Here is a 15,383-nt window from a genome sequence, read left to right on the forward strand (position 1 = left end):
AGGTTGAAAGTCTGGGTGACTGAGCAGACACTAATACCCTTGACAGTAATAGAGAAGAAGTTCAAAAGATTTCCATTTTTACCATGTTGAGTTTAAAATAGAACATCCAGTTCAAGATAGTCAACACTGGCCCAAAATGTGAAACTGTAGGACTGGGATGAAGTTAGATCTGGAGAGGCATATTTGTGAATCCTCGGAATAGAGATGATAATTGAATCCTGGAGAACTGATGAGACCATCAAGTAAAATAGTATATCTAGAGGAGAGGGATTAGGACTAAGGCAGTGAATAATAATGAGGTTGGTAAATATTTACATTTTGAATGTTTAATAGAATAGGTTTGGGTTTGATTTTTTTTTCTAGATTTTGTAATTAGGCCTATCACAGTCTTTTTCACAGTTAGCCCCCATCAAATAATTGTAAAATTGTCAAACTGATTCTATAAAATGAAAGGATTAGGCTAAAGGATCTTGGGTCCATTTTACACAAAAATTCCATGATCTTATGATCACTGCTCAATAAAATATTAAAGTAACATCTAATAGAATGGGTTTTCTTTTCTTTTAATGTATTTATTTAATTAATTTAGAATATTTTTCCATGATTACATGATTTGTATTCTTTCCCTCCCCTTCTTCCTTCCTGTAGCCAACTGGGTTTGATCATTGATCAAGCCCTATTTCTATATTATTAATATTTGCACTAAGGTGTTCGTTTAGAGTCTACACCCCCAGTCATATCCCCATTGAACCATGTGATCAAGGTAATGTTTTTTCTTCTGTGTTTCTACTCCCATAGTTCTTTCTCTGGATGTGAATAGTGTTCTTTCTCATAAATCCCTCAGAATTGTCCTGGATCATTGCATTGCTGCTAGTAGAGAAGTCCTTTACGTTCAATTGTGCCACAGTGTATCTGTCTCTGTGTATACTATTCTACTGGTTCTGCTCCTTTCACTCGGCATCATTTCCTGGAGGTTGTTCCAGTTCACATGGAATTCCTCCAATTCATTATTTCTTTGAGCACAGTAGTATTCCATCACCAACAGATACCACAATTTGTCCCCTCATTTTCCAATTTTTTGCCACCACAAAGAGCATGGCTATAAATATTTTTTGTACAATTATTTTTCCTTATTATATCTTTGTAGTACAGTCCCAACAGTGGTATGACTGGGTCAAAGGGTAAGTAGTTACTTAAAGCCCTTTGTGCATAGTTCCAAACAGCCTTCTAGAATGGTTGGATCAATTCACAATTCCACCAGCAATGCTTTAGTGTCCCAATTTTGCCACATCCTCTCCAACATTTATCACTTTCCTTTGCTGTCGTATTACCCAGTCTACTAGGTGTGAGGTGGTACCTCAGAGTTGTTTTGATTTTCATATCTCTAATTATAAGAGTTTTGATTTCTTCATCTGAAAACTGCCTGTTCATGTCCTTTGCCTGTCCATTTATCAATTGGGGAATGGCTTGATTTTTTTGTACAATTGATTTAGTTCCTTAAATATTTGAGAAATTAGACCTTTGCCAGAGGTTCTTGTTATAAAGATTTTCCCCCAATTTGTTGCTTCCCTTTTAATTTTGGATGCATTGGTTTTGTTTGTATAAAATATTTTTAACTTAATGTAATCAAAAGTATGTAAAATGGGTTTTCTTATGTAAAGGGGGGAAAGAATATTAGTAGGTATGATTGTAATTTGTAGAAAATTTGTACTTACCTATTATAAATTTAAAAATAAAATCAGCAAGATAAGTAAATGATGCCTTGACCCTTGGGGTATCTCTAATCTTTTTTTCTGATACCCTATCATGTTAGGTATATGGAGTAGAAATTGAGGGGACCTTGAAAATTCCAAAATTCTTTAACAATATGACCAGGGAAATCAATCACTTAAAATATAATGCTTTATTGAGAGAGAAATGTGGGGTCATTGACCTAAGGCAACTGCCCCCAAAGATTTACAGAGAGAGGGAAATGGCCAAGTCTGCCTCAGACTCACCAGAGTCAGGCCTCACTGACTGACAGAAAAAAATCTTCTCAATAGAAAATGTTCCTCCCTTCATTTACAGAGACACTCCCAATGTATCAGGAGATACAATAGAATTAACATTCCAAGAGGTTGGAAACAGTGTTTTGAATAGCTATACAATGATTTCTAATGGACACTTTCAAGTAAATTAACTTCTTCAGGAAATTGCAGAATAGCTTTACAGTGGGTACATTCAAACAAATTCATATTTTAAAGAAAAGGTCAAGGGTTGGAGACAAAGATTTTAAATCCAGAAATAAAAGAGCAGGAATATTATATGAAGAGTTATGTAGAAGGGGCCTAAGTAGGGATCAGACCAGCCATCAGGGCTTGACCCCTTGGAAGATGCTTCCAAGACAAAAGAGTACTCAAGATTGGTCATTGAGTCAGTCTGGGACATCTGCTCAGACAATTTCCCAACCAAAATTCTAAAGACTCAACCAAGAACACTTAGAAATGGATGGGGGTGGAGCTGTACCGGTTTTTACTAACTTTTTGGCAATATTAATAACTATTAATAACTTGAATAACACACTAATTTCTCACTCCACACATTAGGTAAAAAACTTGAATATCCTATTAAATCTCAGAACTGGCATCTGGTTTTTAAAGCTGGTGATAATAAGTCAACAGACATTTTCTGAATCTTCCCTACTCTACCAGAAGTTTTTTAAGGAATCCCATATTCTGGAAATTCACAGTGTCATCTTTGGATCTTTCTTTGTACTTTCAGGTATCTCAATTAGGAAGCTTGCAAGAAAAAAGCAAGAGATCACCATGTCTGCGATTGCAGCTTACTATGGTGGCAAGTCGATACTCGTCACAGGGGCCACAGGTTTCATGGGAAAAGTGCTGGTGGAAAAACTACTTCGAACCAGTCCAGACTTAAAAGTCATTTATATCCTCGTGAGGCCCAAAGCTGGACAGTCTCTGCAGCAGAGGGTTTCCCAGATGATCAACTGTAAGGTAGGTTCCTAAATCATTTGGATTATTTCACCTCTCTGGACTTCAATTTTCCCAGGATTAGATTAGGTCTAAAATTAAGTTTTTTCCAGGTGTGACTGGTTATGTTACCATCTAATATCTTCAAACTGAAATAAAAATCAGTTATTTTGAATGGAACTAGTAGGGAGAACAAAACAGCAACTAGAAGTTCCAATTGAAGAAATCTGTGACTAGTTCAAAAAACTTAAAATAAAAGTAAAAAAAAAAAACTGATAAACACAATCTGTGCTATGAAAACTATAATACTTTGGTTTATGGAAATCATTATTTCATACTATTAACTTGGGGAAAAAACACAAAACTATTAGTCAGAAAAACTAAGTATTTTATTAGGAGAGAGATACGATACATTAGGTCTCCACGTAGAATCACGCACTCAAAACCACGCAGAACGGAAAGCTCTGGCTACTGTGGGTTATGTGTCCCTGGGAATGACATTGCTCTAGATGACAGCTCTGAGGAATCATGAAAATTAGGGAACTTATATACCTTTTGAGGAACTGAGGATAGGGAAATATGATTGATTAACATTACCTTGGCTACAAGGAAAGGGAGGGTCCAAACTACAATGACAGGATTATAAACAGGCTGGGGAAAGAAACCATAGCCTGAGGCTGGGGTGTTAGGGAGTGGACTGCTTACAATGGATACTAAAGGGAAACATCCAGACAAGGGTTGGGTTACTTGGGAAAAGGACTTTGATACTAGGAAAAACTAGCAGGACAAAAAAAGTATTTATCTGGTCAAATTAAATGCTAAGGTCTATCATTCAATATGATATGGAGAGTCTAGGGCTTCCTCTAGGCAAATTCTGAGTGGGGAGCAGGGGCAAACTTGGTGGGGGGGTCTCCAGATTTCACAAACTTGGAGTTTCTAGATTGGTTTTTATATTCCACGTTGACAATACCTTTCACAGAGGACTGGTATTAGTCCTAAATGCTAGAGTGCCCCTAGCAATAGGTTTTAAGAATGTTTTTAATCCTGAAAATGCATTTATTCTTGACTAGTTAATAACTAATTCTACAAACATTTACTAAGTATTTGCTATATGCAAGGCACTATACTAACTCCTAGTAATGCAAATACAAATGGAGGAACCTAGCCCTCAGAGACAAAACAAAATGTAGACAAGTAAAGAGATGCAAAGTATGTTCAAAGTAGTAAATGGAGAGTAAATCATGGAAGTAATCACTGAGTATACACATATAAAATTTACTTTCTTTTTTCATTTAAAAAAATTAATATTTCCAGTTCCAAATTCTTTCTCCCCTTCTCCTCTCCCCTGCCCATTTAAAAATCAAGAAAAACAAAACTTATTACAAGTATATATAGTCATGCAATAAACTTCCACATTAGCTATGAAAGATAATAACAATAGAAAGAAAAGCACTTTTGAAAGACCTGAGAATTCTGACCTAACAAAGGCCAATTAAATCCATGCAGGACCTATTATGAGGCATTTTACCTTTAAAGGTAAAAAGTTGGTTTGACAAAATATTTATGAGTTAAAAAAGGATTGTGGTCACCTATTATAAAATATTAGCCCTTAAGTCCAAATGACTGTTGGCAGCTTTATTTGCAATGAGGTAGAGATATTAAAGTGAATTTGGAAGAAGGTAGAGAATTGTCTAGCTTACCCTAAGTGCTGCTCTGGTGAAGTCCAGCTCAGTGGCAGAAAGGGCTCCCTCAAGTTCCAATCTCCATGTGGAAGTCTAGGTAGTCTTCAGCCAGAAGTCCACCAATGCAAGCCTCCTCCTTCGACTCTAGTCACTCACCCAGCAAGCCATTCCAGTGCAGAATGTTCCAGTCAAGGATGAGTCTAGGTCAACATGACTGCTTCAAGAGTCTTCTTCCAGCTTGGCTCACCGACACAGAGTTTCAATCTCCACATCGAAGTCTGAGTCACTTGCTGGTGCAAGATCCAAGGAAAAGAGTCTCTCCACAGAACTCATGCTTAAGGGAGTGTCTCACCAAAGCACCAACAAGCAGAGAGGGTCTCCTTACAGAGCCACCAAAGCAGGAATCTCTCCAAGCCAGAAGTCTCCAGGAGAAGTCCCGAGGAGCAGTCTTCCAAAGAAAAAGTTCAAAGGAGAAATCCCAATGAGCAGTCCTCCAAAGGAGAAGTCCAAAGGAGAAGACCAAGGAACAGTCCTCCAAAGGAGAAATGAGAAGACAGGAAGTTCAGAACTTTTTATAGTCCCTTTTTCCATGTCACTTCCTGTCCCTTCCCCTCTTCACAGGGGCCAATTACAGCTTCCAAATTGCCTAACCCTGCTCAGGGTGGGCAGTGTCTGTGGGATCCACCTCTTGTCCTCTGAGGGGGTAAACTCTTATCAAAGGATTCACAAGTTTCTGACTGAGTTAAAAGGGTGGAGCTCTTGAAGTGATTTGTGAATTCTCTTACTTGATGGCTAACAAAGTGTTAAGTAGAAGTTTCTTGATTGATTAACTCAAAATAGATAAAGAGAATATAGAATTCCCTTTCACATGCCCATTTATTAACAGAGAAGTGATAGACGCAAGGTCCAGAGATACACATTTATGGACACAGTGACCATGTAGATTCATTTTGCTCTACTTACTATGTTTCTATGACTTAAGGGTTATGGGAGGTGGTAGGGGGAGCTCAGAAAGGACAGTGTTAGCAGTAGTACGTATTAACTTTTCTAACAAAGTAAGTTCCTAGAAAAATGGACTATTTACACGGGAAAACTTTATATTTAATATTGTAACAAGTCGTTTCTGCAGAATCATTCATTTCTGTGAAGATCTGAGGGTCCCTGGATCTCAAAAGACAAGAAGTACAATTTATAAGATATCAGGAGACCGAACTGCCCCAGGCTTCCCTGTGATGACCTAGAGGCACACAGGAGAATAAAGGAGGTCTCAGATGTGAATACTTGTCTATTGGATTGGCTGCCTTCCTTTTTCCTTCCCTTGCCCATTCAGATTCCATTAAGATTCAGACTTCCTGCTTGACAAGTTATTCTGTGTAGGTGGGTGAGTGAATGACTGGCTGGCTGGGCATTGAATGTGCACACCCACTCATGGATTTGAGAGTCAGATTTCTGAGTTACTCTATGTTTAGAGGGACCTGGTGGTAGAGAGGGAGGAAGAAATAGACCTGTAGCCACTGGACAAAGAATGGAAGATGCTAGAGCTTTTTTATAAGCTATAAGTGTGTGCACATGAGAAGAAATGAAATGACCACTGAGGAGAGATGGCTTGAGGAGATCTCCATCTAGTGGTTACCAGTGGACATTATTTTCCTTTGCCATATAATTAAAAGAAAGGTAGCAGACAAGTCAGTGTGAATTGTAATCATTCCTGCAGTGACCCCAAGTAGAAGACATCATATTAGGCCAAAGCATTAGAAATCTGGGTGGGAAGTAAAATGTCATCTTGACTGTCTTTCTTGGTAGTTGTTAATAGTAGTTTCTACATTGCCAAATCTTCATTACCACACAAAGAGGAAGCACACATACAGGATAGACTTACTAATTTGGTCAGGAAAACCTGAACTCAAAAAAAAAAAAACTGCTGTCATACACTTACCAGCTGTAAGTCACAACCCAAGATAGGCCTCCTTGAAGATTTATCTACTAAGTTATAAATAGGTAGTATGTGGAGCAGAAATTGAGAGGACCTTCAAAATTTCAAAGTTCACCCTCTTTTACCAATTATTAAAAAAAATATGGCCAGGTAATTCAAGATATAATGATTTTATTGAGAGAGAAAATGGGGAGCACTGCCTCAAGTTATTAACCTAAGACAAAATGCCCAAAAATTCACAGAAAAATCCCCTATTTATAGTAGAATACTGATGTAATCAAGTATCCCAGAAGGGAATATAACATTTTATAATAGTTGGAGACAGTATTGAATAGTTTTACACTGACTTTACAATGAACACATTCAAGCTAATTAACATCTTCAAGAAATTGGAGAATAGCTTCACAACTGACACATCCAAGCAAATCAGTATTTTTTAAAGAAATGACCAAGAAGCTGAAAACAAATACAAGGGGGAGTAATTCAGGACTGAGTTTTATAGGAGAGGCTGATGAGAGGATCAGTCACTACAAAGATTCAATAGGGAGTCTTCTAAGACAAAAGGGTACTCAAGATTGGTACTTAAGATTTGATCTGGAGAACTTCAGAATCTAGGACTCCTGCCTAAGGCAATTCCCAGAATGACTTACTTAAAGCTGGAAGGCTTTTGTAAGGATATGGGGGGGAGGGACTACAACCTTTAGATATTAGTAACTATTAATAATGTGAGAATAACACACTAATTTCTCACTCCACACAGATAGCAATCCAATCTTGATGAAGTTTAAAAATGGACAAATTTACAGATGTGTAAGGTATCCTCCTAGCTATTTAAAATAGAGGCATTTTTAAAAAATTTGCTTTCTCAATGACCTTGTAGCTAAATGATAAATAGTTGTGTTCCATAGTATATATTCTATGCTGGAGATGTCAAAATTATTCTGATATTAGGGAATGAATTCGTAAGATATCTGGAAGAGAGGAAGACACTAAAGAAGTGTGGGAAAACATTTTAGACCTTTTAATAATTTTAAAAAGGTAATCAGTAGCACATCTACAACTAAAATTTTATATGCTTGCTTTCCCATTTATAAAAATTGCACAGATGTGTATCAAATTGAAATAGGTAAAATGATTCAACAGGGTTTGTAGAGTTGTTGTTAATATTCAGAGGAAATCACTCTCCGGGCCTGAGAGTCATTCTTTGGCCACAACCCTATCTGACTTTCCTTTTAAACCAGTAAAGTAGTTTAAAGTCAATCAAAAGGAAATGATGGAGGACCAAGGTAAAAGGAGTCCCTAACTCTAAAACCTAGATATTCCTCCCTCCTTTCTAAAGGCTTTTCATGAAGCTGTCTTCAAGTTCTTCAAGCTATACTTTCAGAACTGATACCTCTAAAAACCCAGACTAACTAAATCTGAGCTGACTGGTCCTCAAATTAAAGATAGTCACAGTAAAGTTTGTCATAGTGGAAAGGGTTGAAATCTTGAACTTCTTTTCAGAGGCCAAGATGTCTGCAGGCCTCTGTTCCAAAGACAGAGTTTTTCAGGGTCTGGCTCTTACTTCATACTCAGTCAGGAAACCTCTTTAAGAATCAGTAATCAGGAGCTCACAAGATATCTGGGAGATGGCAAGTGGAAACAGGGATGGGCAAGATATCAGGAACCTTCTCACTAGTTGGACTACAGGACCTCTGGGTACTAGGAAAGGCAAGTCACCTCCTACAGGCATAAATAAACTGCCACAGGAAGTGGACTCTCCACTCTCCTGGCCAAACAGGAACAACGGACCCTCAACAATCTTTGGTTCTCAGTTTTATGTCTTCCACAGATTCTGGAACTGCCCCTTCAGTCCTGTATGTGTGATCAGACCTTTTTTTTCTTTTTGCAAACCCATGCCTTTTGCTAAGTTTGTAAAGTTGCAAAGCCCTGGTTTCTTATTTTCCCCCTTACAAAAAAAATAGTCAATAATGATAGTAAGCAAGAGACAGTCTTTCACAATCAATATTCCATAGTGGACTATGCTTTTGCCATCATAAAATTTACTGAAAGATATAAAGAATATGATATTATACTATATTTGTTACTTGTTTCTTATGAAAAAAAATTTGACTTGATAGAGCATAATGCTATCTTAAAGGCAGCCTTTCATGAAAATGAATCCAATCCATTCAAAATTATCAAAATCCTGTGATCACAAACATCGGGTGAGACATAAGGTAGAGAGATGTATGCTTGGCAGAAGTATTTGCTATTGTTGTAGAGGAGATCCAGCATGTAGTTCAAGTTGAAGAATTACTAACTTTGAATGGTGAGATCCTCCATTTGCTCCTCTTTGAGGATGATATTGTGTTGGTCACATCATACCTTGTAACACTGTAGAAATTACTGGAAGAGATTCATCATGACTCTAAAGAATTTGACCTTATTATCCACACAAGGAAGTTCATATGTGAGACTTTTGGTTAAGTACCAAGAAGACAGCACTCAAGGATCCCAAGTAAATCAGTTTATTATTTATAGAAATATAAGCATGGAGCTCCTCAGAGCTTTAGTCCCTCAGAAAAGCACAGTGTTTCCAGCATTCAATGAGATCCATAACACAGCCTAGACCCCAGAATTCTGTGTCTCTGTAGTTAAATCTGATTGCTCTTGCTGGGAAAATTCAGAGTCTAAATGGGGAGAAGGACCTTAGGGGCAGTCAGCAAGCTACCGTATTCCATCTTCTCCTTGGACAATTGTGATTAGGAAAGTTTGAGAATCTGATTATAATCAGGAGGAGCCTTGTAGACCTTCCCTAAATGAAGCCAGCTTAAGCCATAGTACATAGGAATTTCCTAGTACATAAGTGGATAATCAAAGATGTAGTTATTTCTGATAGTAATGACTCCATTGGGGATTTTCTTGACAAAGATACTAGAGTGATTTGCTGTTTCCTTCTCCAACTCATTTTAACGGTAAGGAATTGAGGCAAAAGGGGGTAAGAGACTTGACCAGGGTCATACAGTTGGTAAAACTGAATCCAGATTTGAACTCAGGAGGATTAATCTTCATTACTGTAGGTCCAGTACTATATCTACGGGGCCACCTACTTGACTTTGAGCCTAGAAAAAGAGCAATCCTCATATGCATGTCATATGTATGTATGTGTGTGTATATATATGTATATATATGTATGCATGTATGTATATCTAGGTCAGACAATACAAGTGGATAAGTTGTACCCAGAATTAATCAGGAGAACAATAGGATAGATTAGCTTGGAGAAATTGTGAAACTTCTTTAATGATCTCCAGCTTTCATACATATATACAAAAGGATCATCTTTTTTTCATACTAATACTCTATAGGTATTTCTTCATAGCTAAGAAACATGAAACAACATTCTTCAAATGTAATGTAAATGAATATCACACAGAGGAAAACTGGAGAATTACAAAATGAACATGAGATAACTGTGTGTGTGTGTGTGTGTGTATGTACGTGTGCACGTGGGCGTAAGCATAAAATAAGGAACTGCAAATAAAATTAAAAGTAAATTATGTAGGGGCAGCTGGGTAGCTCAGTGGATTGAGAGTCAGGCCTAGAGATGGTTAGTTCTAGGTTCAAATCTGGCCTCAAAAACTTCCCAGCTGTGTGACCCTGGGCAAGTCACTTGACCCCCATTGCCCACCCTTACCACTCTTCTGCCTTGGAGAAGTATGGACTCCAAGATGGAAGGTAAGGGTTTAAAAAAAATAATTAAAAAAAAAGTAAATTACGTAGTAAGGACAGTATGCTAGGACAAGAAGATGAACTGGTAAGGGATGACACATGGATCGCCTAAGCATTCCATAGAATGCTCACAATTCCAGGAGAAAGCAAGAAAGGTCTCTTACACTGGGTGAACTCCTTGAGTCAAACTTTCAGGAAGATTGAAATAGCAATTGTAAAATTTGTGATATGCCTTCTGGAAGGTACATCCAAATGAATACAGTCACAGATCCTTTTGAGTGTTTGAGGTTGTAGAATAATAATAGAATAGAATAAAATACTTGATCTTACTGTCATAGTGTAGATCAAAACAGTCAAGCTCATGACTGTTAACTAACTTAAAATGTAATTGGGAAATGTTTAGCAAAGCAAATAAAAATAAAATACAACTCAGATAAATATACATTAACAAAAGAGATGATTAACTGAATATGCATTTTTTCATGACTTACAGTTCAGTTTAATTTTTAATTAATTAATTTAGAATATTTTTCCATGGTTACATGATTCATGTTCTTTCCCACCCTCCACTCTCCACCCTCCCATAGCCAATGAGCAATTCCACTGGGTTTTACATGTTTCATTATTCAAAACCTATTTCCATATTGTCAATATTTGCAATAGAGTGATCATTTAAAGTCAACATCCCCAATCATGTCCCCATCGAACCATGTGATCAATCATATGTTTTTCTCCTGTGTTTCTGCTCCCACAGTTCTTTCTCTGGATGTGGATAGCTTCTTTTTCATAAGTCCCACAGAAGTGTCCTGTGTGATAATTAGATTAAATATACACTGCCATCTTTAGATTTAATCACCAAAGGTAAAAACATCTCCGTTTTTGGGTGGTCTATAACCCACGTGTCCTAGAGTAACAAATCAGAATTTACTGTCTGCCTCTTGGGCAGTCCTAAGTTTCTTGTGATTGGACACGTAAACTAAGAGGAGGCCACAGGAAGTGATTCAAAAGAAGCCTCTTAAAAAGAGACCTCAGTCAGCTGGGCTCTGTCTTCTGGTTTGTGAAGGGGACCTGAGGGAGCTCGGCTGGTTCGTGACCAGGGCATTCCACGTGGTGAGTTTAAGACTGAATCTTCCTGGACTTCTCTTAAGGGACTTCCCTTTTAATAGAGACTTTGTAACTGAAGCTTTTGCTTCATTTGCCTCTGGGACCCCGCACTCCAGGCCTCTGGCCTTCCAAGTTTCTGGCCTTGGGTTAATTAGATCTACCTGGATTAACTAGGGGATCAGAGCAAATTACCTACTGTGTTAGAGTCTTATTTCCTTATTTCTTCTTCCTCTTCTCATTTGTAAATAAATTTCCATAAAAGTCATTTTAACTTGAGATTACTCTTTATTTGGGGATTGATAATTGTTCAGTCCCCTGGGGACCTAATCTTTTAATATATTAAACCAAAAACCCCCTTTTCCTCATTACACCTGGATCTTTGCATTATTGCTAGTAGAGAAGTCCATTACTTTGATTGTACCACAATGTATCTGTGTACAACATTCTCCTGGTTCTGCTCCTTTCACTCTGCATCAGTTCCTGGAGGTCTTTCCAGTTCACATGGAATTCCTCCAGTTCATTATTCCTTTCAGCACAATAGTATTCCATCACCAACAGATACCCCAATTTGTTCAGCCATTCCCCAATCAATGGACACCCCCTCATATTCCAATTTTTTGCCACACAAAAAGCACAGCTATAAATATTTTTGTACACATATTTTCCTCTATTATCTCCTTGAGGTATAAACCCAGCAGTGATATGGCTGGATCAAAGGGTGGGCAGTCTTTTAAAGCCCTTTGGGCATAATTTGAAATTGCCTTACAGAATGGTTGGATCAATTCACAACTTTACCAACAATGCATTAATGTCCCAATTTTTCCACATCTCCTCCAACATTTATTACTTTCCTTTGCTGTCATGTTAGCTAATCTGCTAGGTGTGAGGTGGTACCTCAGAGTTGTTTTGATTTGCATTTCTCTAATTATGAGAGATTTAAAACATTTTTCATTTGCTTATTGATAGTTTTGGTTTCTTTATCTGAAAACTTCCTATTGGGGAATGGATTGGTTTTTTGTACGTTTGCTTTAGTTCCTTATAAATTTGAGAAATTAGACCTTTGTCAGAGGTTTTTGTTATAAAGATTTTTTTCTCAATTTGTTGCTTCCCTTCTAATTTTGGTTGCATTGGTTTTATGTATACAAAACCTTTTTAATTTAATGTAATCAAAATTATTCATTTTACATTTTGTAAGACCTCTTGTTTGGTCTTAAATGTTTTCCTTTCCCATAGATCTGACAGGTATGCTATTCTGTGTTCATCTAATTTACTTATAATTTCCTTCTTTATATTTAAGTCATTTACCCACTCTGAGTTAATCTTGGTATTGGGTGTAAAATGACGATCTAGACCAGTGATGGGCAAATTTTTAAAGAGGGGGCCAAAGGAAAGGAAATGCTCATCTGTCAGTCTGTTTCTAAGGCAACTCTTTCAAAGTTTCATTGTATTGTATCCTACTCGTTGTATTAGTCAGATTAGGAAGAATGTCCTGCAGCAAGATAGAACATCTCAGGGGGCCGTAGTTTGCCCATCACTGATCTAGACCTAATTTCTCCCATACTGTTTTCCAATTCTCTTGGCAGTTTTTTTCAAATAGTGGGTTCTTGTCCCAAAAGCTGTGATCTTTGGATTTATCAAACACTATCTTGCTGCTGTCATTTACCCCAAGTCTATTCCATTGATCCTCCCTTGTATCTCTAATCCAGTACCATATTTCTTTGATGATCACTGCTTTATAGTATAGTTTGAGATATGATAACACTAGGCTTCCATCCTTCACTTTTTTTTTTCATTAATTCCCTTGATATTCTTGATCTTTTGTTCTTTCAGATGAACTTTGTAATCATTTTTTCTAATTCTATAAAAAAGTTTTTTGGTAGTTTGATAGGTATAGCACCAAATAAGTAAATTAATTTAGGTAGGATTGCCATTTGTATTATATTAGCTCATCCTACCCATGAGCAATTGATGTTTTTCCAATTGTTTAGATCTAGTTTTATTTGTGTGAAAAGTTTTTTGTAGTTATGTTCATATAATTCCTAAATTTGTCTTGGCAAGTAGATTCTCAGATATTTTATCTTGTCTAGAGTGATTTTAAATGGAGTTTCTCCTTCTAACTCTTGCTGCTGAGTTTTGTTGGAAACATAGGAATGCTGATGATTTATGTGGTAGGAGATATATTATTAAGCAAACAAGATAAACAGGCAATTTATAAAAGATAAAATAACTTTGATTACATGAAACTGAAAATCTTCTGCACAGACAGTATTAATGAATCCAGGATAAGAAGAAAAGTGGTTGAATGGAGGGAAAAATCTTTCTATAACATTTCTCTAGACTAATAATCAAGACTTGTTGGAATATAAAAAAAGGCTACTAATGAAGCATTTGCTGCTTTGTTGGCACCCAAACTATATCTTTCTTCTGGTGCTCTCTGTCTCTGATGTTCTTTCTGCCATTAGGCACTGTCATTTCCAGAAAACCATAGTCACCCACACTGGCAAGCCTTCCGGGACCCTCCAACATTTCTGGATTCAGAAGGTCTTTGGTTGGCTATATCCTTCTTGAAAGTGCTGTTCCGTTACCTGCTTAGGGAAGGAAACACAAAAGAAGCAATGAGGTAGCCAAGAGTCCTTGATACAAATGCTACCATTGGAGTTCATATTCCACATGAGTACCTGTGGCTCCTACTACTATTATGTCGGAGTAAAGAACTTTTATCCTCTATGTGCTAGAATAGCATCTAATCATCCTGGAGGTTACAACCAAGAGAGATCTAATCAGAACCTCTTTTCTTTCAATAGATATCACATCTATATTTCATCAATATTCTACCTTTCTTATATTTTAATTTACTTTCCTTTATGTACTCTATGATCTATCTACACTAGTCTACTTGCATTTTCTTAAACAGGACCCTCCCCATCCTGTGCCTCCTTGTTGGCTATTCCCCTATCTGAAAGGCACCAAACCAATCATATCCAATTTTTTTGTTTCCCTGGCTACTTTTAAGACTCAGCTCCAGTTCTCCTTTCTTCAAGTGGCCTTTTCTGCCCTTCCTCCTATACTCTCTGCTTCTAATACCTTCCCCTTTCCAATCAACTACCATCTACTCTGTGTATTGTATCTATAGTTTTTTACATGTTGCTTCCTGTATACTCCTTGACAATTTTTGCCTTTATTTGTCTTCCCAGCACTTAACACAATGCCTGACAATCAATAAATGCTTGTTGATTGATTGGCTGTCTCCAAATAGAATCTCTAGTTCCTCTTCTTTCTTATGTAAAGTTGGAGCATTTATAGATAGATCTTGGTCAATGCAAAATACACTCAGCCAACCATTCCAAAGAAGTAATCTACTTTACAAATGTGAGGAATCCCGGAGTATAAAGTACATATAGATCAGCAGTTCAATTATACACACTGCATAGAGGCCAGTTTAACATAACATTTGACTACTGGGTCCAATTTCTTTTATATCACTCCTATTTTCCTAAAGCTCTCAACACTCTATGTTTTTTTCTTGGAGGTATATTCCCAATATAACTGAGTTGAGGCCAAAATGGCTTTCTTTGCAACTACCTCACCCCAGAAATGGTTACATTTTTATCTCTATATCTGATGGAAACTACTCTCTCCAAAATCACCAATTATCTTTTAATTTCCAGATCTCAATCTATAATTCCCTTTTCTCAGTCCTTATATGTCTTAACCTTTCTATAGTTTTTGACACTATTGGTCATCTTCTATTCCTAAATATTCGTTTCTCTCTAAACTTTAGTGATATTGTTCTTTCCTGGTCTTCTTTCTCTCTAACATCCCTCAGCCTCCCTTACTACATCATAACCTATGAAAATAACCTGTTGTTGTGTCCAAGGTCCTCTTCTCTATATATTGTCTTTCTTGCTGACCTCATCGGCTCTAGAGGGCTTAATTATCATAACTACACAGTGACATCTATACAGCGATATTCTCTCCCTT

At 37.1% G+C, this 15,383-nt stretch overlaps 1 protein-coding gene across 1 annotated transcript in view; it reads left to right on the plus strand.

The window, feature by feature from the left end:
• Positions 1–2,804: 2,804 nt before the first annotated feature.
• Positions 2,805–15,383, plus strand: part of FAR2 (fatty acyl-CoA reductase 2) — a 55,951-nt gene continuing 43,372 nt past the window's right edge. Inside the window, exon 1 of the mRNA XM_044678253.1 lies at positions 2,805–2,993. Coding sequence (XP_044534188.1) covers positions 2,805–2,993 — 189 coding nt within the window. The remainder of the gene's footprint in view (positions 2,994–15,383) is intronic.

Source organism: Gracilinanus agilis, chromosome 5 (assembly GCF_016433145.1).
Source record: "Gracilinanus agilis isolate LMUSP501 chromosome 5, AgileGrace, whole genome shotgun sequence".
NCBI lineage: Eukaryota > Metazoa > Chordata > Mammalia > Didelphimorphia > Didelphidae > Gracilinanus > Gracilinanus agilis.